General features: G+C 44.1%; 1 protein-coding gene across 3 annotated transcripts in view; it reads left to right on the forward strand.

The window, feature by feature from the left end:
* The first annotated feature begins 630 nt into the window (after positions 1-630).
* PDE10A (phosphodiesterase 10A) overlaps positions 631-26,329 on the forward strand; it is a 538,749-nt gene continuing 513,050 nt past the window's right edge. The window contains exon 1 of one of the 3 annotated variants that reach the window (XM_008516208.2): positions 631-1,275. Coding sequence is in view for 2 of the 3 variants with exons in the window: in XM_070603240.1 (XP_070459341.1) it covers positions 2,513-2,618 (106 nt within the window). In the remaining variant the exon portion in view is untranslated. Of the gene's footprint in view, positions 1,276-2,329; positions 2,619-26,329 lie in introns of those variants that run through there. The other 2 variants (XM_070603240.1, XM_070603239.1) reach the window with 2 other exon arrangements.

A 26,329-nucleotide genomic window follows, 5' to 3' on the forward strand; every position in this document is an offset into this window, starting at 1 on the left:
GGGCAGGCCCCTGCTCTCTTAAGAGTGGTCGTTTGGGGTCCTCCCGCCCGCACGGAGGCGAGGGCGCGTGTCCCTGCTTGGGAGGAGCGCGCCTCACGCGGGCGACATCCCCGCAGACCTGGTGGTCCCCGCGCGCGGGCTCCATCCATTCACTGCGACTCCCAGAGCCGAGCGGCGGCCCCAAGACTCCAACAGAATCTATGAATGGGAAGGGAGAAGAGAAGCAACGTCTGTTTCCACTCTGTGCTTCCCTGCCCCCTCCCCTCCTCCCTCCAGGCAGAGCGAGCTCGATACAAAGTGACAAGGGCAGGGCGGGCGGCACTGCGGGGGCGTGAGAGGGGGTGGGAGTCTGGCTGGAGACAGCACTATTTATAAACTCCGGAGCTCCAGGAGAAAGAGGGCAGGTCGGAGCTCCCCCTCCCTCATCGCCCCAAGCCCCAGAGCATCCCTGGTCCCTCCCCCGGTGGCTTTGATTTCATTACCCCCCTCCCCCCGGCGGGCTGGCAGGTGCGGGGGTGGGAGCCGTCTCCGCGGGAGCAGCCTTGCCAAAGGTCCGGCTGCTGACGTCGGAGCGCCCGCTCCTGTCAATGAACGGCAGCGGCAGCCTGGGGCCTGTCTGGCAACGAGGCTACAGACGTCATCGCCTCCTGTTGGACGCGGGGGGTGTCCGAGCAGCAGCGCCGGCTTAAAGGAAAACTCTCCAAGTTCCAGGCAGCCAGGGAGAGTCTTTCCTTAGAGCACACGCACCCCCGAAAGCCCAGTGCGCGGGGCACACGGGTTGGCACACGCTCGCACAAACGCGCGCACACACACACACGCGCGTGCGCGCGCGCGCACACTCGCACTTATGTTCTCTATAGGTGTGTGGGTCCAAAGTTGCAGCCGCAAGGAGAATGAACTGCAATGGACCAGTCTTGCTTGGCGCCTAGAGCTCTCAGCGCGGCTTTCCTCGAGGCCCCCAGATGGAAAGGAGGGAAAGAGGAATGCCACACACCGCTTGAAGTTGTCTCCCCCCTTGCCAAGAAGATCAGCTCCAAACCCAGGGTGCCCGAAGCCTCGGAATATGCCTGCAGAAGGGAGCAGAAGCGAGCGTTCTTGGAGAGGTCCCGAACTTGGGCCACCGGGCTTGCTCGGCAACTTGCTTGGCGCAGTTCTCCGTGGAGCCCTGGACCCGCTGTGCTGCTGGCCGCTTGCTTGGTTTTTTTTCTTCTCTTGTTTTTAATGTGCGAACTTGAAGCGGAAAACAGCTATGCTCTACGGGCCCGACTTTGGCGGGTGAGTTGGTGGTTCCTTTTATCTATTATTTAACCCTTGAGAGGCCAGAAAAACTTAATTCCAACCTTTTCCCTACTTTTTAAAATAAACTTCCCATCATTTTCCACTGTCCTTTTTGGCAAAGAGAAAATGTGTGTGTGTGTGTGTGTGTGTAGTGTTGGGGGACATGTCTATCTTAGAGGAGGGGTGATGAGTGGAAGTGAGAAAGAAGAAACTTCAGTTTGTAAAGCCAGAAGACTCAAGGGGTGGCAGGGGAGATGAGAGACGGCAGCCACCCTCAGCGCAGAGTGCTCGCCTCCGGGCGACTGCTTGGACCGAGTTTTCCAGCCCCAAGTTCCCTGCGAAGCCTGCCTTCCAGCTGCAAAACGCAGCGGCAGCGATGCTAGACCCGCAGGTGCCTCGGGAGGCGGCCAAGAGAAGCTGCTGGCGTGCCCCCACCTTCCTTCCTCCGTTCAGGGCTTCCCTCCTCATTTCTGAATGGGGACTAGATGCCCCTCCTCTTTCCATCCCACCCTCTGCTGCCCCCTCCTCAACCCCTCCCTCCACTTCCCCAGCCCCTTTTGCAAAGGCTCATAGGATGTCACAGAGGAGGAGGGGTCCAGCGTCCCTAGCACCTGAAGGCACCGCAACGGTATTGCGTTCTGCAGCATTGTATTTTCTCCATTCTACCCAATTTTCCTTATAATCCGTTGAAAACACCCACCAGTAAACACCACAAACATTGCTCCCCCACAAGACGCCACTCCTTTATAAACAGACAGAGCCAGGAGTCCTAATGTATAGGACCCCCAAGCCCCACCCCATCCCCCTCCCAAATTAGAAAGAAAGCAGCTGAGGGGCCCAAGGAGCCTCTCCTCTCTGGTTTTGATCTCCCCTCCACTCTGGGCTAACCCTTCTAGTGGGAAGAAAAAGAGGAAGGAGGAAGGAGGGAGAGAGAGAGAGACAGGGAGAGAGAGAGAGTCAGAGCGAGCAAACAGCCCCCTAGACGTAGATGAACTGATTTTAGGCTCTCTGCGCCCGGCCCCAGCCTCCTCCTGCCTTTCCGATCACTCCGAAGGGCCTTCCCCTCTTTAAGCAGCAGCTCCTTTTCCATCCATCTCCCTCCCCGGCCTCTCCTCCCCACCCCTTTCTTCTGTCTCTCTCTCCCCTCCACCTCACTCCACCTTCACTCTCCTCTCTGACGGGGGAGGGCTGGGGGTGGGGAAAGCACACCCCCAAAGCCCAGCCCCGGGCAGAGATGTCGAAGAAACGCAAAGCCCTGGAGGGTGGAGGAGGTGGAGGAGAGTCCCCGCTCCCAGAGGAGGAACCCACTGCCTGGTTTGGGGGCAGCAGCGAGGAGCAAGGTAGGGGGAGGGAGGGAGGGAGAAAGAGGAGAGGACCCGGCTTGAACGTTTTTTGGAGTTGAGATCTCTGCAGGAATGTCTTGGCCTGTCTTGTCAGCTCCCTATGTCAAGCCAACTTGAGTAGACTTTTTTCCCCCACAAATGGGATTTTACATGTCTCCAGGAAATTGGGGGTGGGGTGGGAATGAGCTGATTAGGCTGATGCTGGAGACTCAAATTTGGGTGAACTTGAAGCTCTGGGGGGAGAAGGGAGGGTGAGGTGGGATGGGAGAGGAGGCAGGAAGGGGCCGGGAGATATGCCTTGGGGATGGCTGACCATTTCCCGTCCTCTGCCTGCCTTGCTGTCATGTGCATTGGTGTGACAAACTGTCCGATGGATGTATAGCCTGTATTCACGTCTGTGTGCAGGACACCTGTGTCCGGAGTGTGGGGTGCTGGTACTGTCCCCCTAGTGTTTGTTGCCGGTGAGGGACAGCATGGAGGGACGTTGCTTTCTCCCAGGCTTCTCCAGTCCAGGGATGCTCAGGGTTGCGTCATGTTGAATCCTCATCCTGCACAGGCAGGCCCTTTGCATCCTCCTGAAGTTGGAGGTGAGGCTGAAGCAAAATTTAGTGATGTGTTGTGATTTCAAGGAGAGATGGAGTGGTAAAAGCAGTTGGGTAGTCCTTTGCCTAGAATAATACCAATGAAAAAGTGAAGGTGGAAAATTTCCTATGGAAACAAAAGTAATACTTGAATATTTGATTTCTACATGAAAGAAATCCCAGGCACCTTGTATTTCACATCAAGCCTTCTGGATTTGGTTAAAAGTAGGCCCAAATGAACCAGTCAAGCTTTTCCTGGGCTGAAGTTAAAATCTAAGGGAAATGGACCAGATGCAAATGTTTTGTTATTGGTTATCTGTGGAAAGGAGGTGAAGGGACACAGAGGAATGGTCTGAACCCAGGTAGGGAGGGGAACTGTTCTGTATGAGTGCTTTCCTTCCCAGAACTGAGCCTTGTGGTCTCGGTTGGTGGCAGGTGCAGGTCTGAGCAGAGCACCAGGAGCCATGGGTGTGTGTCTCCAAAATGGAGTCGATGGCTCCTCTCCTTTGACGTCATAAGAAACACGAAGTCACAAAAGTCCTTCTTGCACATAAAACGTGAATCTCTGTGTCCACTTGGAACCTTTTGCATGACCTGTTTGCATTGGAAAGCAAAGGTTTGGTTTGGGCTATCCCTGGATAGTGCATTTTGGATTTAATAGAACTAGGTGACAGCAATGCTGGCCGCTTCCCTCAAAAGAGGTTGCATTTTAGAGACTGCCCATGGTTCGACTTTCCTTGCTCAGTTGTGATCTGAGAGCTAAAGTCAGTGCATTTCTGAAATTGATTTTATGGGAAAAATGGCATTTGGTAAGAAATTCAAATATTGCAAATGACTTTATCTGAATGGTTGGTATTTTTCCACCTTTGGGGAGAATAATTCGACGTCACCATGAGTTTCTGACAGATTCATCAACTCCATACGCAGCTTTTGGCTTTGACCTGAGGGTTACTCTCCAAGGCACATACCATCTTCTTTTGGTTAAGTAACTACTGATGTCTTTAGGAACTGACATCACTATCATGGTAAATAACAACCTGGATGCATTTTATGCCCTTTTAATAATTAATGAATGCATGGCTGCCAGTTATAAAAAGAAATAAGAATTGTATTTTAACAAACATTTCTCGTCCTTTTTGTGGAATTGTGTGGTATTAGAATTTAAAAAGCTATGCTCAAGAGGTCTTGCTCCAACAGTACCAAATAATCCCCACATTGCCTAGTGTGATAGGACCCGGCCGAGAATATTTGCAAGTCAGAATAGACAACAGTAAGTACCTATACGCATATTATTCAGAGATTATCATAATTTTGAAGTGATTTCTTGTACAAATTGATTTTATTTTACAGCTTAAAAATGTCTAATGATTTTACTGTATCTTTTGTATTTGGTAAATAAAAATGATACTTGATAATTGCCTGTGAACAGGTAACTGTAGAAACCATGAAAGGTGTGGAGACCCAACCACCATATTATTGTGAATGTATTTCTTTCGGAAATGGTAGCCCTGGCACATGCCTAAAGTGGTGGAAATACGTATTTATGCGTATGGTAGGATGTATGGCTGTGCACACTTTGACAATGGACGATGGAGAGGTCAGGTGGACACGAATGTTTGAGTGACAGGTGGGTATGCACGTGCGCCAAAACGACCCTTCCACATGGTTCTCCACTTTTAAGGAACTGGATCTCCTCCATCTCTTCAACTTAATGCTGTTGCTGATTTTCCTTTTGGTTTCTCAGCCAAACTTGACAATATGCACACTGGAGAACGGAGAAAAGTATTTACATCAGTCTTGCTGAACTTGAATATCAGAAGGGGCTTAAGTTGCAACAACTTGGAAGGCCAATGTGTTTGTTCATTTCAACCATTGAAAGTATATTACAGCATGTATTAAATTAAGGCAATTGGAAATTAAGTTTCAGTGGTAGTCATTGATTTTAAGACTCTGTGTCAGCAGGTTGGCTTGATCTAAAATTTTAAATAACCAATAAGCATATAGGCTGCCTGGAGAATGTGGTGAGAACTTTGAACATAAGAACATTGGTCCTTCTCACGCCCTCTCTTGCCACTAATCTATGCCAGGGTGCGCACAGGCCCCAGTCATAGATGGGTAGGCACTCACTTCAGGTCCTTTGGGGATATTTCCTGGTTGTCGTGTTTTAATGGCTCCTGTCTTGTTAACAGTTCCTCTTCAGGAGATTCCTTATAGGGATGAAGGTAAGATCATACATGGGTGATTGTGAACACACATAGATGGTTTTAGTTTTCTCCCTGACCTGATGGCTCCATCCTATTTCATTTAGCTGAGTAAAGGGGAATATCAAGCGCACTGTCATAGCTTTGGTTGGACGTTTCTTTGGACATGCGTTGAGGTCATTTGATGTGTGTGTGTGTACATATGAAATCATGGTCAGAAAGTGATCCTCCTGTGGGCCCCAGCTGACTCTGTGTCCAAGACGTGTTCAGACCATACCGTGGAAGATATTTGCCTAAAGTGTTAAACTTACAAAGATTTCATCTTTACAACTTGGAGAAATTTGGTGTGCAGATGGACAGTGCTGGCCACAATTTTTCTTTGCTTTGCTTTTGTTTTGCTTTTCATCATTGCTTTGATCTTAGACACAATATTAGGTTACAATGTTCAGTTAGCTGTGAAGGTGATGGATATGTGGGAGACCGTAGGGGAAGAGTCTCTGATGAAAACATGGAATAATTACATTTATTGATTTTTATACTGTAAGAGGATACTTCTATTTTTGTCCTTCTCTTCACATTAGTCCCTTTTCAAGGAATTATAATTTACTTAGAAACTTTGGTTTAATCACAGGATATTTCATGAGTTACTCTACGCTGAGACGCAACATCAAGCCCCGTTTCACCATAGTTACCGTCTAGGTAGAAACCTATTCCCTTAGCCTCTGTAGGTTCCTTGAAATCCATCTCCATTCTCCCCCTTCCCGACTCTCGTCCTAATTGTTCTCCATTGCTTTGTCTTCTAGTTTTAACTCATTTCTTTTAAGCTGAATTTTGGGTATAAAATGATGTCAATTGTTTTTTATTACATTCAGTTAATCTCACGAATAGTTTAAAAATAAGTAGTTTCTATTTTTTTATGAAATTGGTTAAGCTCCTATCCAGTCTGGTTTTCTGGATTCCTGCCCCTGTAGGGTTTAAGGTCACCTAAAGGGGCACCTCTGCACCAAGGGACTCTGGGCAGGTCTGAACAGTATCTACAACCTACTCATACTTTACATTCCTCAGATTTCTTGAGCCGCAGTGAAACCGTCTGTGGGTAGATGTTCTTTCGTCGTATGAGTTAATGACTGAAGTAAATATGTGGTTTCCTATAACCATGTAGTCTTTGACATCATCAAGGTGCTAGGGTTTCGTGGCTTCTCTGTATTATTAACAGGTTGTTGCTTTGGGGGCATCTGGAACTGGGGGTGGAGGAAGCAGTTTCCATTCGATGCTTCTAAATCTAATTAAAGGCAAACATCTAGAGTGTTAACTGACCTACATCTGCGTAACCCCCTAAAATCAGTTGGCATGATCTTTTTTCCCAACAGATTAATTTTTTAAAGATAATTGATCAGAGTGGCTGTTGTTTTTATAATTATGAAGAATCTCTTAAAGGATGATATATAATCATTAATACAAAAGAGTGGGCATGACCCTTGGAAGAAGAGATCGATGTTAAAGAAAACAATCTCACGTGGATGCATTCTCCAGCAGTTTGATGACAGAGAGAGTTAGAGCTCAGATATTTTTCAGTTCTCATGTTACTTCCCCTGGCTGCCCCAGGAATGCCATTGCTGTGTGGTGTGCCAACGACAGTGGAGGAGAGAGGAGAGTTTGGGGAAAAAGTAGTGCGAGAATGCAGGATGGAATCCAGGAGTGAGTCCTCACACTGAACCAGGAAGGAAGTTACATGTGTCTTAAAGACAAAAGGCACCCCAGTTGTCTGTTTCGTCATCTGTGACATTAGAAGGTTGAATGAGAAGACCCGGATGGTCAAATTTCTAAGATTTTGACGATGATCATGTGGAGAAATGGATAAACCATAGGCGGACTCCAGTCTAGATGGTAACCCACAAAGGAAGCAGATGAGGGGCAGTTCATATTGACCCGAAAGGACGAGGAGAGGAAGCTACCTAAAATCTGCACAATCTGAGGGGCCTGGTTGCTGGGTGGTACTTTCTTTCTGGAACCACAGGAGCTCTGAGCGTGATGCAGTATTTGCATGGGGCATCTCTTTGTCTATAGGGTAGCAGCAACTCTTCCTTACATCATAAGCAGTTTATAATTATGCCCCTGCTTGCTGATCCTTGCCCTGCTCCCCAAAACCACACGCCTTCCCCCTTCCCACAAGGCAAGAAGCAAGATTGCAAAGAAACAGAGGCGAGGCTGTGTAGCCATGCTTCCCCCAGTGCTTCCATGGCTGCATTGAGTTCTGCAAATGGAACCTTGGCTTCTCAGGTAAGCGGAAATCACCTTCATCTGTTAGCCCGAGGAGCATTTTTAATGAAAGAACTGGTCAACTGTGACATGAAATTTTTAAGAGCTCCTTGACTTTCTCTTTTCTTCTTTGATGAATACAAGATAGAAATCACAATTATCAATATCATAATATTATATATATACACACATATGTGTATTATATACACGTACACACATGCTCATGGTAGAGAAACAGTCAAATATCACAAGAGTGTATGCAGAAAAGATACATAATATGTCCTCCTCCAACACGTTCTCCAAAGGTCACCAATGTTACAAGGTTCTTATGTTGCCAGCCAGAAATGTTCTGTGCATATACAGATTGACATATGTAATATCACATTCTTACACAAACACAAGCCTCCTCTACTCACTTTTCTCCTTGTACCTTTCCTTATTCACTAACTTACGTCTTGGAAATTTGTTGGCATATATAGAGTTACTTTATTTTTCTTGTCAGTATAGTATTCCTTGGCACAATGTACCATAATTGATTTCATTCTTATTGAATGGTACTCAAGTGGCTAGTCTTTGGTTTGGGAAATAACCTATCATAAGCAACTGCACAGTATTTTTGAAAGCACATATGTAAATTTGTATGTTGGTAAATTCTTAAATATAGAAGTTGGTTCAAAGAGATGATAATAATTTAAACTCCACCAAGGGCCTATTTGTCCACTCCTGCCCCAATTTTCTTATGCAGTGTGATCTTCTATCAGTATGGACACCACACTTTGGGAACCAAAAATTGGAGTATTTGGCAAACATAAGCATGCTCCTCAAAACAGTGGGATGGAATATTTGAAGTACGAACAGTTCTAGATGTCGGGCGATTGCAGCTTTGATGGATTTTAGGATTTTGGGGCCCGTTTTTCTCTTACTCTTTGCTTAAAGTGGATGAACAGTATTGTCCGTCTCAGTTATAAATAGGCACAGGCTTGCGATTTTGCTGTAGAATATACATTGAGGGAATTTAGGTAATGACAGAGAAAGAACTGTGTTATTTAAAAATGTGTATTATTTTAAAATAGGATCCTAGGACTCTTTCTGGGGAGATCCATGAAAATTATAATTGGTATAAGTATTGCTCTTGAATGCTCATGAAACTGCAATGATAAGTCTGGGTTTTGTGACTTGCACACATTTTATGCATTTAGAGATTCTTAAATATTGTCAGTTGGAATATAAACTCATAAAGGGCAGGGAGAGTGTCTTACCTGTGTGTGTTTACATAGGACTTCCCCTGGGAACTGATAACTCCTGTCTTGTTCACTCTTTTCTCCTTGCCCCTGTTACAGTGCCTGGTACATGGTAGACACTCAGTAATTTCTTTTTGAATGAAATGATAACTGTTTCTGTAACCAGAGCAACTTGAGTATTGAGTATTCTATTTAAGAGTGATCATGATAATTCTACTTGTAAACGGCTCAAGATAAGAAAGAGTATTTACATGAAGCGCTAAACATTTTTCATTCATGATAGAAAGTTGCCTCTGAGATTAAGTTTACACAGGTGATTAAAACACAGTATCACATGTTTATAAACATAGTTTTTCCTTAGCACCAAATTTTAAGATGTTGCCTGGTATGAATGTGTGAGAGAGAAGTAGAAACATGTTCTCCTCTCTTCCCACTTTTTATTTTGAAAAGTGTCAAATCTGCAGAAAAGTTGCAGGAGTTGGACAATGCATGCTTATATACTCTTCAGTTAAATTTACCAATTGTAACATTGTGATACAGGGTTTAACTTCATTTTTGATGCTTGACTGCTGACAGCTTTCAGATCCCACCACTCAGCTTCCCCTTCTGCTCCACATCTGGGCAAGCTGATAAGACTGCTCGGGTGGTCCTTCCCTTGGTGCCAGAGGGAAGCTCAGCCCACACAAGGCCTGACCCTACACGAGAACCCTCACCCCATAACAACAATAAAACCCATACTTATCTCCTTGCTCTCTCAAGCCATAGTTGGACATGCTTGGGAGTCTGCCCTGCTCCCCTTAGAAAACCTCATTATCTGATCAATGAGCTTTTCCATACCCTCTTGGTGCATGTGTGACATTAGCAATGTTGACGTTGGCTCAACATCTGAACCAAATTTTGGGTGGGTGGGGGGGGGGGTGGCCCATTCCACTCTTGCAGAATTGTATGACAAATGTTTGGCTTCATTTTCTCCTTTTCCTCACCTTCTTCTTTCTCTCACACCTATTATTATTTTTGGCTGAACCACTTGAAAGTTATTTGTAGCCATCATGATGATCTAGATACTTTAGAGTTATTTTCTAAGAGCAAAGAATTCTCTACATGACCAAAATCCAACAACCACACTGAGAACGTTTCACCTCGATATAATATTATCTAGGGTGAGCACATGTTCAAATTTTCCCAACGATAGCCTGATTTTTTCCTCTATCTAGGATCGAATGAAGAATCATAGGTGACATTTAGTTGTCACATTTCTTTAATCTAGAAATGCTCCATGTCGTTCACATTTTTGAAGAATCCAGGTCAGTTATCTTTTAGAAATTCCCAATTTTAATTAACCTGGTGTTCCCTAATGATTAGATTCAGGTTAAACATTTTGAACAAGGATACTATCTAGGTGATGCTGTGTCCTCTCAAGATGTCACATGAGAACCCACAAGATGTCACTTGGTCCTGTCTTTAGTGATGTTAAGCTTGATCGCTTGGTTAAGGTGATGTCTGCCAGACTACTCTACTGTAAAGAGAAGTTGAAACACGTTTTTATAATTCGCTGCTTATGCTATGGCAAAATCTCTGCCTGAAAAGTCTAAAATGTTGACCACTATAAAATTGTATAAATTTGGATTTTGCTTACATGCCTATATGTTTCTTTTTAATTGAGCTGTAACATTTTCAGAAAGTTCATTTTCTTAGGTCAACAGCATAGGTAAATCTTAGGTGAGCAGCTTAATTCATGTTAGCATATATACATACCCAGATGAAGAGATAGGACATTTCCATCATTCTAGAAGGAGCCCTGTGCTTCATCCCAATCAAACCACTTCTCAAAGGTGAGCACTACTCACTATTCTGAACTCCATTGCCGTTATTTCATTCTGCCTGCTTTTGGACTCACACACATGGAATCAAACAGCACACAGTCTTTTGTCTGGGTTCTTTTCCTAGGCATTATGTCTGTGGGATTCATCTATGTTGTAACAGTAGTTTGTTCGAGTGCCAAGTAATATTGCATTAATATTCCACAGTTTATTTGTTCTTTCTACTATTGATGAGCATTTGAGTTGTTTCACTGTTGGGGCCATTACAAATAAAACTGCTGTGAAACATTCTTGCACATGCCTTTTGAAAATAGATCCTACATTTCAATTTCTAAAATCATTTGCGTAATGTTCTTATCAGTCATCAGAGTCCATCAGTGAAGATGTTTGATTTTCTATAAGTATGTCTGAATATTATAAACCTTACATCCATGAGAAAAATCCTTGATGCCCTCCACATAGTTTAATGTGGCCACATTGGCAATCCAGATATAGGATCTAGATAAATGAGCTGGATCTTATTCTTAATAGTAAAATTCTATACATAATTTTGATTCACACAGTTATTCCTCTGTATCATGGGTATTGAATTTGATCCTTATTCATTTAAGGAGTATATTGTGCTTGCTTTGCTGAGTCTGAAGGAGGAGGTATTGAGAAGGAAGATGGAGTGTCAATGGGGTATAAAGTCTTCAGGCGAAGTGTGCTTATAGGGCAGATTCCTTTCCATCTGTTTGGGGAAAGCTAACCCAGTTCAGGAATCTCCACTGAGCAAGGTCCACCTCATTTCAGGAAGGGAGTATAACCAGGAGGGCCATGTTCTCTTTCCGAAATGATCCTTGCGCGCTGTGGTGACTTTGATTTCTGCCTCTTCCTATTTTTCTACTTGAAGGTGGGCAAAATGGCAGTCACTTGCCTGGGTTAACTGTGAAAGAAGACAAAGGGACAATGTGACTTTATACCACCCCTTGCCCTGAAATAATAAAACTCATGTTTAGGTAACAGGTGCTGTAATGAGGTGGAGGACTCCCAATTATCTTAACATTTAGCACCAGAATATCTCCCGTGAAGGAAAGTATCTTTGTTTGGAAATACTTTGATGTGTGACAACAGTAGAAGGTGAGACCCTGGGGCCTCAGGTGCAGGGGTTTCAGTCACTCCAGCAAAAGGGAGAGTCACTGAGTGTAAAGAAAAGAGAATGTGAGGGAGAGAGGAAAGGAGGAGGGTTTGGGGTTCAACTCAGAAGAGGACCCCTGCTATCAGTTCGGTAGATAAGAATTCAGAACCCAGGATGACTGCTAGTGACTGTGTGTTAATTTGATGCGTGGTGTGGGCTGTACGCCTCTGTGTGACCTCAATTCTTTGGTAAGTCTACCAAATTCTTAAACATTTCAGTTGTAAATGGAAACCAGTGAAGGGCCTGAGTCTCATGTCTGCGTTGTCATGGCGTAGACCTGAGCGAGCTCGGCCGGAAGTAGCAGCCAGACACAGATGAGACCCTGAGGACTGAAGTCCTACAATATTTTCAGAAATACTGATAAGGCTTTGAGTATCTCCAGGCTGGAATAGTGTGCTATTCAGGGCAAATCTCTCAATCTCAAGGCCTGACTTTGAGCTGTATTTCACCATATTTTCCCCCTTGCTTGAAGTTAATTTGTACATCATGATTGTAGTCACAGCCGAAATTCCTGTTTTTAATGTGGTATCACCTGTGGCTTGATGTTTGGCAAAAGAGTGCAAAGCATTTTTACAACCCTGGTTTCATTCAGATCCAGTCGATTTCGGTGACTCAGTCTAAAATCATTAAGATTGGGGCCGAATCAGCTGTGTATCTTAAATGATAAAAATGATAACTAACATGTATAAATGACAATAGCTTAGCAAGTGTAAGGAGTTTTCTTTAACCTCATTACGACTGTCCAAAGTATGTGGGAAAAAACAATTTGCCCTAACATACGGGAAAAATCAATTAGCAACTGATAGTTTGTCAGTTTAACGTCTTGCTCTCTGCTTAATATTAAGCTCCTTCCTTGCCCTTTCCTTCCAGTTTTAGTTGCTCTGTCTCTCCAATTGTCAGACTTCTGAGGTCATCGTTATTTGATTGTCTGAAATGCAGCACAAAAGAATTGCAAAGTGGAATTGAAATGTCAACACAGTTCTCGTGAAGTCCATGAGCGTGATGTTGGGGACAGCTCCACTCATGTGCTAAGCCGCTGAAAATAAGTTAGACTCTCCTCTGAGGAAAGGAAATTAACGAGGATGATCCAGTGTCCCCACTTGTGTATATTTCTATCCCGTCCTATTCTATTCATCAGATATCTTCTGGGGAAACACTTGACCTGTGCTCAGTGCTGGCCACACAGGGCACTCAGGAACGGGCACGGCCCCCGGCGTCACTGTGGGGACAATGATGTTTAACTCATAGGACAAAATGCTATCTGATATTTTTAAATTTTGCTTCCTTTTTTGTGGTTGACCTCTCCTCCTGAGAATGTATTCTCTATAAAGGCAGAAATCTCTTTGGTCTTTTTTCCAGTGTACCTCTAGCAGTTAGAATAAATATTGGCAAGTATCGTGTTTCATAAATATCTGTTGAATGAATGTATGAACGAATGATTGAGCTTCCTTTTTTAGTGGAACTTTTCTGTAGACTTAGGATGCACAGAATGTATTATAGAAACAGGCTCAGGTGGACTTTTAGAAGAGGCCCCCAGATGGACCATATGCCCCCAGCTCTTCCTGCTCAGTCCTCCTGTGTCATGAGGACCCTCTCAGTTGCAAGTGGTGTGATCCAAAGAGAATGAGCTGCAGTGGCAGGGGGTTTTCAGGAGGTCCCTGGGACAGTGCCCAGAATCCAGGGAGAGCCAGAGATAGAGGAGCAAGACCTGCAGCCTCACGCTTGGCTGCTTCTCCTGCCTCCCCGTTCCTCCAGGTAACAAGGAGAACAGCAGGTTAGACCCTTATGGCCCCGGAGCAGAGAGGAAAGAAAACCTTTCCCCACCAGCACTGCCAAAATATCCCAAAGACAGAACTTCTCATTCTCCTAGATGGGGCAGGGTCTATTTCTAGAAGAAAGTGAGAGGCCAGAATGTGCATCATATACAATAGCCACGCACCGCTCCCTCCCGTGCCGGGCTCCCTCACTGAGTACCAGCAGCCCCATGGCTGCCCCTTCTCCTATAAGGAAATTGCCAATGCTTCTTTTTTTTTCTAGTAAAATGAAGTACAAACACTCTCCTTCGGCATTAAGGTCTGCCACACTGTGGTCCCAAAGGAGATGTCAATGAGATGGTGGATATGCCATTGCCTTGTCAACGAAAAATGGTGACAAAAAGGTAAAGCCTTAAGATCTTGTGCTCACCTCCCATTCCTCACTTTATAGGTACCCTACCATTCAGCTAAATTGATATTTACTTTTCACGAGGCTTATGAAATTTCCTCTGCCCAGAACTCCTATTCCCGCCTCGGTCTGTCTTAGTGGAAAGCTTAGTCATCATTGGAGCCCTTTCCGAATTTTTACCTCCTGCGAGAAGTGGATGTCATCTTCCCTAGGGGGCGGGAACTTTCCTTCCTGAGTCTAGAGCCCCAGGTGCTGTCTTACGGACTCAACACTCAACATTCAGTGAGGTGTGAGGATCATCTCCACAGTTTCTGGATCCCTCTTTCTCCCATTGGCCTGAAAGATTCTAGAGACGAGGAGTTTTTTCATCTACCTTCTTACAGTCATTAGAGTGACAAGTTATCCCTTGTCAAAAATGTATGCATGAAAGAGGAGGAAAGATACGATGAAACAAAACCACAGGTATTTGAACTGATAAGCTCTTTGCTAATTCCTAGTGATAGTCTGTATATGGTGTGGGAAAGCAATGTGAAAATTACCATAAACATTAGTAGCGTTATTTAAGAATTATTTAATGATTTAATAGACTGATTCAAGTGGTGTTTTGATGATAGAAAATATAAGGATAAAGCATTTTTTGCTTCAATGGCTGGTTTACAGGGTGGATAATTCATAAGCAAAAATGCTTAAGCTTTGTTAAGAAATTCTGTCCTGTTACTAAAAAAGGAAATTGACCAGACATACAACAGGCTGAATTGTGATAGAAAAAACAACTTACATGGAAAACATGTTACTAAAACAAGTAATGCCCGGTCATTGCACATTTATTCAGATATTCCTGGAAAAGCTCTGCTCACCCATCCTAGGGTGGGTGTCTTGGACTCACTGTGTTGCTCATCTGTCTTTATCTTCCCAGTGGCCACCTTAATATACCCTGTACATCTTTAGACTGCCAAGAACTGCTGGATGTTTCTTCCGCATGTTTGTTTTTAAAAAAAGATTCTAAGCTTTGTTAATGCAATGCATTCCTTAGTCAACTTCAACTAGCTTCAGTAAAGCTTCCTTTTATCTTTCACTCACAAAACATATGCAGGAATCCTTGGAGACCTCAATTCCATAACATTTTGGAATGGTCTCAACCAGTGTTTGTCAAATTGTGGGTAGCAACCTATTTGTGAGTCATGAAATCTATTTTTAGTGAGTCCTAACCATATTTCTAAAAACTGAATGGAATCAGGGAGAAGATGAGGGAGAGGCTGAGGGGGAGGGAAGAAGAGAGGAAGGGAGAGGAGGGGAGAAGAGTGTCAGAGTGAATCCAGCAGAACAGGCTGGTGTTTAGTGACTTGTACGTGTGTTTGGGCCAACTGTAGCATAAATTTCTTATTGTGAGTTGAAAAAGTAACGAAACCCCTGGTCTAGACCATATTTTATGGATATTTTGGTGGCAGTGGACAGCCTGCAACGCCAGAATTCTTATGGCTTCTTGGTGAAAAAGAATAAATTAATAATTTAAATGAGTTTATTCATCTAAAAAAATTAGAGCAAATCTCTTTGGATTAAGGATTGTCTCCAGGAGGGCTCAGAACTGCCTTTGTTAACTGAAAGTGGAACACGTTAACGCAGCAGCACCTACAAGCCTTCAGCCCCAGGCGGCTTAGGACGTCCCTGCTCTGTGGGAGCCGCCCTCTCTCAGCCGTTCTGGGGCAGCTCCGAGAATGTGCTCTGTTTTACCGACATCTAACACTGCTTGTGTGAACCTTGGCTTTCCAGCCAGATTGAAACAGTTTTAAGGACATGATCAAGTCTTTGTTCTAGCTATTCGTCCAGTCATGAGCACAGAGGAGGCATTCAACAAGTAACTTTGTGTTCATGACTGAGAGACGGAACACCCGTCAGCATTGTTGGAGAAAGGGGAGAAAAGGGAAGACAGGAAGATGGATGAGAAGGTGTCAGGGCAGATCAGACGGCCCAGGTGCAGAGCCTGAGACCAGCTTGGAGGAAGCGATGCAAATCCCTTCCATCTTTGCGGGCAGCGATGCCCACCAGTAGCTAGAATCCTTGTTCCCAGTGGCTCCATCCAGCGAGTAGAACAGAACGTGTTCCACCTTCCACGATAGAATGAGAGGTCTGCTCTCTTTTCTAAAATTATTTTTATGCTCTTGAAAACTTTTCACCCTAGTTTGGAATCTTTATGTGCCTGGGCAGTAATTATCTGTTTTTTTTTTTTATTTATTTAAGTGAGATTCTTGTAGGCTGCTTTTGTCACAGAGCGTAGCTTTTCTTCTCACCCCCTCACACCCCAGGAGGCTGGACTTTAGCCTCCCTTATTTGTGCTTTGATTGCTACTTTGTCAGGTATCACTTGTTATTTTATACTTTAAAATGTTTGAAGTGAAATCACAGTCAATGCCATGGGTACATATAGTTCTTTACTTTTCTCCTTCAAGTGTGTAATCTGACTAGTCTGGATTTAATAGGTAAAGAGGTAAAATAATGAGATAAGTAAATAAAAGCTTTGTGCCTGCCTACATGCCAATTTGCAAAAATTAATGCCAAATTATCTTTGGAAATGTCTGGTACAGCTGTGGTTTCCAGGACTGCTTCAGCCCCTAGGTCTGATGACTTAAACTTTCTAGTTCTCCTTTTAAACATTAGCGGCAGTAAATTACTATTGTTTTACTCCCTTTTCTCCCATCTTCAGTAAAATATATATGTAAAACATGGTTCTTCATTGGTGAGGCACCATTAACAATTTATGTCTGAGTTTGGATCAAGAGAGAAAGAAAAGAAAATGAAAGTTTCACGATCACAATCACATGTTTGCTATCTACAAAGCCCTGGAGAATTGCAATGGATGAAGGACGAGAATTTATTTTCCCAGACCTTAAGGAATTTTTCCATCTTTATAGGAAGATAAGAATGTGTTACATGAGCCATTAACTGAGCAACTTCATGGAAGTCATCCAAAGGGTTACCAAATTTCTAGATGGGAGTACTCCATTTCTCCCAGGCTTGCTCGAGCTGAATCAAAGATGGCCTTGAACTTCTTGCCTGACATGCTCATTAGGCAGCGAGGAGCCATTCCTCACGTTTAAGCATGTTGGATTTTTTGTTTTTATTTTTTTAATTTTTTCCTTTTTCTCCCCAAAGCCCCCGGTACGTAGTTGTGTATTCTTCATTGTGGGTCCTGCTAGTTGTGGTATATAGGACGCTGCCTCAGCGTGGTTTGATGAGCAGTGCCATGTCCGTGCCCAGGATTCGAACCAACGAAACACTGGGCTGGCTGCAGCAGAGCGTGCGAACTTAACCACTCGGCCACGGGGCCAGCCCCTAAGCGTGTTGGATTTATTAACTAGATAAACTTTAGATAAATATTAAATTTTGGATAATTATTAACTAGAGTCCGCTTCTGTGCAATTTTTAAAATTTGTTTAAAAAAGATTTCTTTATAGCAACTCTCACTAGACTCAAGAAGGCCCACTGAAATTTCCTTTTCGTGGGGTCCAACTCATGTTCTGATAATGTTTTCTTCAATGCACGGTCTTTGCTGTAATTTTATTCATTTATTCTCGAATTAAAAATAAATACAATTGGTAAAAATTCAAAAGATGCAAAAGATGTATAATAAAAGAGTCTTCTTTTGTGCCTTTTAGTGTTTCTAGGTTTTCTTCATATGGATATTACCCATTTCCTCTAAGTTTATTCTTAGATATGTTTATCCCTTTTTAAAATTTCCCTTCAAAATGGAATAACTTTTTCCATTAAATTTTTTATATTAGTTTCTCATATGTGATAAACGCTATGGATATATTTATAAACTGATTTTTAAATTTTGAATCAATCAACTTACAGAAAAGTTGCAAATACAGTAGAAAGGACTTTGTTCTCTCAACCATCCATTACCCTGAATATTTTGGGGCTCACTTTCTACAAACTAGGACATTCTTCTGCATGAACACCACACAACCACCGAAATCAGAAATGACATCGATGCATCTCTACCATCTAACCCTCAGACCCCGTTCAAGTTTTACCAATTGTTCTAGTGACGTCCTTAACAGCAGAAGGATCTACGCCAGATCCGGAGCCGCCAGAATCCAGAGCCACCCGTGGCATTTGTCTCTTTGCTCTCCTTCAGTCTGGAGAAATTGTTGAGTCTTTTACAGACCTTCATGACCTTGGTGTTTGTGAATATTGCGAGCAAGTTATTTTGTAGGGTGTCTCTTGGAGTTTGTTGTGATGTATACTCATTGTTAGATCCAGACTATGCCCCATTGGGAGGACTATCATAGAAATGATGCTGTGTTCTTACTGCGTTTTGACAGGTGGCCCACGCATTGAGTATGTCCTATTACTGATGGTGTCCACTTTGACCACTAGGTCACTTGATCAAGGTGGTGTCTTCCAATTTTCTCCCTTATAAAGTCACACTCTTCCTCCTTGTGAGTAGTGAGGAATTTGTGGGAAGGTATTTTGAAACCAGGTAAATATTCTTTTCCTCTTCAAACTTTCCATGATTCCTTGATTGATTTACATGACTTTGGACTCATGCTTTCCTATTTTGTTTGAGGGGTTATGATACATTACTACCACTGTTTATTTTGAAGCTCAAATTGTCCCAGATGTGGCCACCAAGAGCCTCTTCAAGGTAGCTTCTGTAACTTTCAACATAAACATCTCTGTCTCAATCTTGATCTCTTTCTCTATATCTGTATCTACCTATATAGAGGGACTGAAACATACACTATCTCCATAAACACATTTACCATTTACATCTGTAATTTTTTTCTATGCCTGTCTATAGTCAAAGTCAGGAGCTCACACCAACACCTTCCTTTCACTCCAACATCACCGGGTTCCTTCTAGTTTTCTCCTTTTTCATATTTGTAGCTTTCTTCTCTGACAGTGACAGACCCGGCTATGTCTACATCTGTATGCTATTTGATCGATTTTTCTGTTTGTCACCAATCTCCTGTAACTGCTGCCACCCCCTCACCTGTGTGGACCCTCTCCTCACCTATCCAGGTCCTGAGACCCAGATCTGGGTCTGGACCACCACAACTCCATCTACATTGGCCTCAGAGAAGCTACCCTTGACCTCGGCAAAGGTGCTTGTCTTGTCTGGCCCAGCTAATGGCTTTGGGACTGAATTGTTCAGGAAAGGAATAGAAAGAGGAAGAAGAGAAAGTGTAAGAGGAAGAGGAGCAAAGGGTATTTGAATGCTGATTTTGGCTTATCTACCTTACTGACTTCTTATGTCGTTTATATTTGCTATTCAGATTATTTTTTCAAGTACCTCAGATAGTCAGTTGCAAGTAATGGTAATTTTACTGCCCCTTTCCAAATTTTATACCTCTTTTCTTCCTCATCTGATTGTATTGTCTAATATTTCCAGAATTTCGTTAAACAATAACAATGGTAAAGACTTTCTGGGAATGCTTCTTTTTTCCCCCACTTGCCATAGTGCTGCCTTTTGGGTAGAGACGGCTAAATTTCATTAGGGCCATCATTCTTAAATGCAGACCTGATCCTGTCACATCCTTGATCAAACGTGACCCCATCACACCCCTGTATCAAACCTCTAGATGGATTCCCATTGATCACAACACCCCCAATATGACCTGTGAGGCCCCACATGCTCCAACGTCTGCCTCTCACTCTCCAGCCTTGCCTCAGGTCTTTTATTCATAGTTTTCTTCTTAATCAAGGGTGGATGCTGGATATGGAATTTTCTATCAAACGACTCTAACTCCTATAGATATAATTATATGATTTTTGTCTTTTGATCTATTAGTCATCTTTAAAATATTTTAAAGTTCTGCATTTACAAGGAAGCTCCCAATTAGATACAACTGAGGATTTCCGTGTCACCTGGTCAGGATAGATGACTTAAAGAATCGCGTGGAATTGATGTAAGGATGGCATGGAATGATTCCATTTTTTCTTCTTCTTCTCCGCCCCTCCTTCCCTTTTTCTCTCTCTCTCTCTCTGTCGTGACACCTCACCATGGTGAGCGTCTTGGAGTCGCACGTCTGATTCTGTTTCTCCTTGGTCAAAAAATAACTGGTTTCTTGAGTGTATTTGACCCATTTTCTAGGAATTTGGGTAAGGGAGTCCCATTGCGGCAGTGGGTCATTGTGATAGCCCTTATTGAGTCATTTCGGCGTGTTAGTAAGGCTTTCTGCTTATGCTTCATCAATGTGAATGACTCCATCCCACACAGCCCAATGGGTCTAGAGCTGGGTGCTTTATAAAATACAACAATGACTGTGCATTTGTTTTATTTGAACCTGATTTTTACTCAGATTTTTGTTGTTGTTAGTGCCATCAAGCAGATTCCAACTTCTAGCCCCTCTGTGGACAGCAGAGCGGAAACTTGCTGGATCTTTTTGTGCCATCCTCTCACCTTTCAGTGCTATTCCCATAATTTTCCTGGCCAACTTTTTCAAAAGTGGGTGGCCAGGTCCTTCTTCCTAGTCTGTCCTAGTCTGGAAGCTCAGCTGAAACCTGTCCACGGTGGCTGACCCTGCTGGTAGTTGAAATCCCAGTGGCACAGCTTTCAGCATCACAGCAACACGCAGCTGCCACAGTATGACAACTGACAGACGGGTGGTGCTGTTCCCTGACCAGGAAATGAACCTGGGCCGTGGCGGAAGAGCACGGATCTTAACCACTAGGCCATTACTGTATACCTAATAAGCTCCTCTAATTATTGCGTGAGTTGACCTATGAGCCCAGAACAAAGTAAATACTTAAGAAATATTTTGGCTGTCTTTTCATTTACACATCTATCTAGTACTTATTTGTTTATGTGGCTATCTGCTTCTAAATTGGGCACTGCTTGTTAACAGGAGCCATGTCTTATAAGGTTTTATATCCTTGTGTCTTACACAGCAGCTGGTGCAGACTAAGTGCACCAGACATGGGGTGATGAGCGAGAGATCATAACCAGTCTCTTGATAAACTCCGCTAGTGTCACTCCAGCAGAATCGGTTGGGCAGTTTTTTAAAAATTATGACTATTTCAGATGTATTATAGCCAGATTTTATCTTCACATTTTAAAAGCAAGTGGTAAAACTGGTAAAGATATAAAAGAGAATAGAAAAATAAATGATAGGAATAGAGAAATTAGGTCCCATGAGAAAAAAAAAAAAGGTAGTTGAAGCTGAGTGTCACTTGTCCTCCTGGATGTTACTTCCATCACTTGTCGATAAAATGAAGAGGGCTCAGTCGCTTGTTGTCTGAGACCTCTTCCAGATCAGAGGGGTCCCAGTCCTAAGTTACAGGTGGCTGGCTTGGGGAGGACAGGGAACATGAGTTATCTGGGAAGACTTGACAGTTTGCTCCCTGTCGCTGCAGATTTGATAATGAAGGTATGGGCTGCATTTTATAGGGAGGGTTTATAATAAAAGGAAGAATTTCTTGGCAATAAGAGAGAGAAAATAATGAGACAGCTGACTAAGAGAAGTCTTTGCATCTGTAGGTTTCAGACAAAGAGGTCACCGTTTTTGCTTGCTTGGGTTTTCAGCTACCAGGAAGCCAGATGATGCTGTGGTGTGGCTGACCCCTTGGGTGTATGGTGCCTGCACCTCCTCCCTTCCAATCCTGAGGAGCTCCTGCACCCTGGGGGTTGTGAATGCAGAGTCAAATGCATGGCACCTGCCCTTACAGCCTTGTCAGGTGAGGTGCCTGCAGGGCCCTGATCAAGGGAGAGGTCTGCAGAGGCCAGGCGGTGGCCCAGAAGGGGGGCTTCTACATAATCCAGATGGCCAAATAGGTGATGCCTGGAGTTATCACGTTTAAAAATGGGAAAGAGGCTCTATGCAGAGAGGAAAGCGCAGAGGCGGGAGAGCATGACTGATGTCACCTGCCAGCCACAGCTGCCTCTGTCTGTCTCTACCACTGGTCAGCAGCGTGGCTTTGGGTCAATATTTCCTTTCTCTGGGCCCTTTTTCTTTCTTTTTTTTTGTGAGGAAGATGGGCCCTGAGCTAAGATCTGTTGCCAATCTTCTTTTTGCTTGAGGAAGATTGTCACTGAGCTAACATCTATGGCAATCTTCCTCTATTTTATGTGGGATGCAACCACAGCATGGTTTAACAAGCAGTGCTGGGTCTGTGCACGGGGTCTGAACCCTCAAACCCCAGGCTGCCGAAGTGGAGTGCACGAACTTGACCACTAAGCCACTGGGCTGGCCCCTGGGCCCCTTTTCTTTACTGGCAAAACCATTTGTCTATTTTTGTGCTGGACACTTTCAGTAAAACTCTTATCACAGTCCTCTGGAGCGGACTTCATCTTCCCATTTTAGATGAGCAAATTATGACCCTAAGATGTGAAATAACTTGTGAAAAGTCACACCCAAGTAGGGAGGAAAGTGGAATTTGAACCAAGAACCATTCAGCTCATGCTAGTTTTTAACATACCAGGTCGTCCTCTGTGAAAACGAGGATGATAATACCCACTAAGCCTGTGCGTGGATCCAGTGAGAAGCTGTCTCGGGAGACATTTTGAAACCTGCAAGCACTATTCAAATGTAAGTTATTACTAAATGACACAGATTTGTTTTACAGCCAGACACTTTGAGCTGTCCTGGATTAGTATTAAAAATATTTTTGCTCTTTCTTCCTATAAGTGTGTATGTGTGTATACGTATGTGTGTGTGTGTGTGAGAGAGAAACACACACGCAGAAAGAGGAAACTAATACAAGTCTTGAATTACTTAGAGACGTTCGTTTCAAAGGATGGAAAACCAAGTTGCATTCTTGCCAACATCTGAAAGATTTCTATCCCTAGTACATTACTACATTTCTAAAATCGGGTAGTTAGAATAGTTATTACAACTTAGGGATGTGTTTGAGTGTATGTGTGTGTGTGTGCATACATACTTGTTTCATATTTTAATGCATGAAATAATCAGGGTCAATGTACACAACAAGCATCAACTGTGGGGCACATTGGGCAACTCACCTGCTGGTCATAAATGTGCCTCTGTTGAGGGCCCAAAGGCTGGCCAAAAGCAGATGCATTTTATCCACCTGAGGAGCGTGACCATGGTCTTGATGTTCAATGCCTGGGGCATCTTATTGGTCTGAACCTGAATTCATACAGATAACAAGGACAACAGTTGACCTCTTGCCTTTACTGGCTGGTTTAGGACCAGATGTGACATCACCCACAGCCCAGCTGGGAGCTCCAATTTTGACTCGTGTCTTCCAGACACGTTATGAAACGTCCAGAAACATGCACGGTCAACTTCCTGCAGCAGGTGATTAGAATCTGGAACGACGGAAACTTGGACCTTATCGCATCCTCTCTGGGGGCCCAACGGAAAACACATTTCTCCAGGCTTTTGTCGGAATGTTCATTCCCACCTGAATTGTGCAGCGAGGCCAAGCTGAACGCGGAGCCAAGCGATGGACGATTCAGGGGTGGGTGTCCAAGTGTCAGCAGACAGGATGTGTAACCGGTCAATAATGCAGCCCAGACACACCCGGGAGCTTCTAGCCTGCGGGCGCCCCAAACTCTGGTCACTGAGCCTGAGCCAATGCCAGCTCTCCTGTGGTGTGGCTGCTGATCTCCTTCATCTTGGGTTAAAGATGGTGCCCCAAGGGGTTCACAAATAACTGAGCAGTTTTTTTTGTGATGGTTGCTGTTGGCAGAGGCAGTATTGCCCAGTGGACAGGCCCTTGGGGGCAAATGGGCCTGGGTTCAAATCTCAAATGCGTCACTGCTGGCTTTGTAACCTCGGGTGACTTCCCTTCTGAGCCTCAATGTCCTCATCTCACCACATCTCCAGTGCTATTGCGGGAATGATACTGGACCACAGGGTTGTTGCAAGGATTTGGACTCACACACGTAAAATGCCTAGTGTAGGGCCGGGAGAGTAATACGTTTGGTAGCAGTGGTCATGCTAAATAAAGTGACAGCAGAGTCATGTCCGAGGGGCCAGGCATGAATGCTGGTTGACATCTCAGGCTGACAGCCTCCCCTCACTGCCCACAAACCACCTCTTCGCCACAGGTCACGCCCAGATAGAGAAGATGTGAATCGGGGCTAAGAAGACTGGTGGGGATTTCTGGAAAGGAGATCTCACCTGGGGCTCCCCGAAGAGGGCCTGTCTTCTCTGAGGACCTTGGTTCTGCTGGAAACTTCTGCAGAGCCTGACCCAGCACACCGGAGGGCTCTGGGTTCTCAGGGTGACAGACCTCTTTCCAGTAGTTTCCCAGGCTTGTTGAAAGGCCTGTCCAACCAGACCCTGGGGGGTCGAAGCCTGTTGATTGTTCAGCCTGTGTTGGCATCCATAGGTCAAGCTCCAGTCCTGTAGGAAGCCAGCAGTGTTGCAGCCTTCCCTGCCCCATTCTTTTGTTATAATAACTTGCACTTCTTTATGTTTGTGTTGCCCATTAAGGTACGCACAACCTTGTCACCTGATGATTTTAGGTGGCCCTTGCTCCTTCAAAGAGGATGGGGAACCCACTTTGCAAAGAAGAAAGGTGAATGACTAGTGGGAAGTCAGACAGCTTGTGAGCTCATCCTGAGGACCCAAGGCAGGGCCGTCATTCCGTGCACTGACAGTATTATTTTCTGGGTGCTAGAATTAGGCACCTGTAAACATGTTAGTGGTGACTTTTAAATGAGTACAGGAGTCCCCCCGATCCATGGTATTTGCTTTCTGGGGTTTAAGTTACCTGCGGTTGTGTGGTCCAAAAATATTGAATGGAAAATAAACAATGCGTAACTTTTAACTTGTATGTCGTTCCCAGTAGCATGAAGAAATCTCCAGCAGTCCAGCTCCATCCTGCCCAGGATGTGGCTTGTCCCTTTGTCCAGTGTCTCCATGGTGTGTACGCTACCTGCCCAATAGTCGCTTAGTAGCCATCTGGGTTATCAGAACGATGGTTGAGGAAGCATGTGCTTGTGTTCAAATAACCCTTATTTTACTTAATAATGACCCCCAAACCAACTTTATTATTAGTTATTGTTACTAATCTCTTACTGTGCCTAGTTTATAAATTAAACTTTATCATAGGTATATATGTATAGGAAAAAATATAGTAGATACAGGGTGCAGTACTGTCTGTGGTTTCAGGGATCCACTGGGGGCCTTGGAACATTTCCCCTGCAGATAAGTAAGGACCACTGTGCTAACCTTTAGGGCTGTCAGCACCTGCATTTGTACAGATTCTCTGCCATCCTTACCCTGTACCTGGCCTTACCCAGGAGACTGGCAGATCCAAGAGGAGCTGGCCATCCCACACTGCCGGCCCCAGGGCTGGTCCTGGCTCTGCCCCAGTTGAGCTCTTCTGATGGCTCCTGTCCCACCACTGGCAATGCCATTCCTCTCTTGCTCCTTCTACCTAACAGAAACATCCAAAACAATGGGGGCTGCTGTAGTAGGACCATTTTCATACTCCTGGAGGCAATTCCAGAGACATCCCTCATGGCCTGCCCACCATCTTCACCCTAAGCAACAACCTTCCTTCTCTTGGGGCATCAGACTTGAACTGCTGTCTTGTCTTCCATTATCACTTGTGTATCTCAACCTTCCCTCTCATCGTTCACTGTGAAGTCTCACTTCTATACTCTGCACACATCTCCCCTACCTTCAGGGACCTGGGGCCACTGATTATTCCTTTTCTCTCAGATCTTCATTTTCTCCCCATCTACTGACTCACTCCCTCTTGTGTACAAACCCGCTTAACTGCTGCCTTCTTTAAACGTCTTCACTGCGTTTCTAGAGATTCTTTGCCTCCTCCTTTCATGACAACCAGCTTCCCTTTGTCCTTATGTTTTGAAATTTAATGACGTCATGTCTAGGTGTCAGCTTAACATTTTATGCTGTTTGGAATTCAGCAGACCTTTTAATCTGAGGACTTTCCAGAACTTTCCTCAGTTCTAGAAAATGTGTTGCTAATTGTTTAAATGTTGTGTCTCTTCCATTGCCTCTATTTTCTCTTCCTCAAACTCCTGTTGATGGGTGTCTGGTGGAGCCTCCCCATCCCTTACTTTCATTTGCACTTTCCTTCTCTTGATGCTGGTTTGTTGAAAGCTCTGTGCTATGTTCTGGGATAATTACTTTGCATTAACTCTCACCACCTTAATGTGGTATTTGTGTGCTATTCAGCCTTTGTTAATTTTTATTCTTTTTGAGAATTCTCTTTTGCTTTTCTGTAGTCTTCATTGATTCTTGCTTCTTTCTCCGGGTCTTGTTTTATACCCTCCTGTAATGGTTTTACAGGTGCACAGCTCACTTTCTCTCTACATAAACT

Source organism: Equus przewalskii, chromosome 32 (genome assembly GCF_037783145.1).
Source record: "Equus przewalskii isolate Varuska chromosome 32, EquPr2, whole genome shotgun sequence".
In the NCBI taxonomy this organism is placed as follows: Eukaryota; Metazoa; Chordata; class Mammalia; order Perissodactyla; family Equidae; genus Equus; species Equus przewalskii.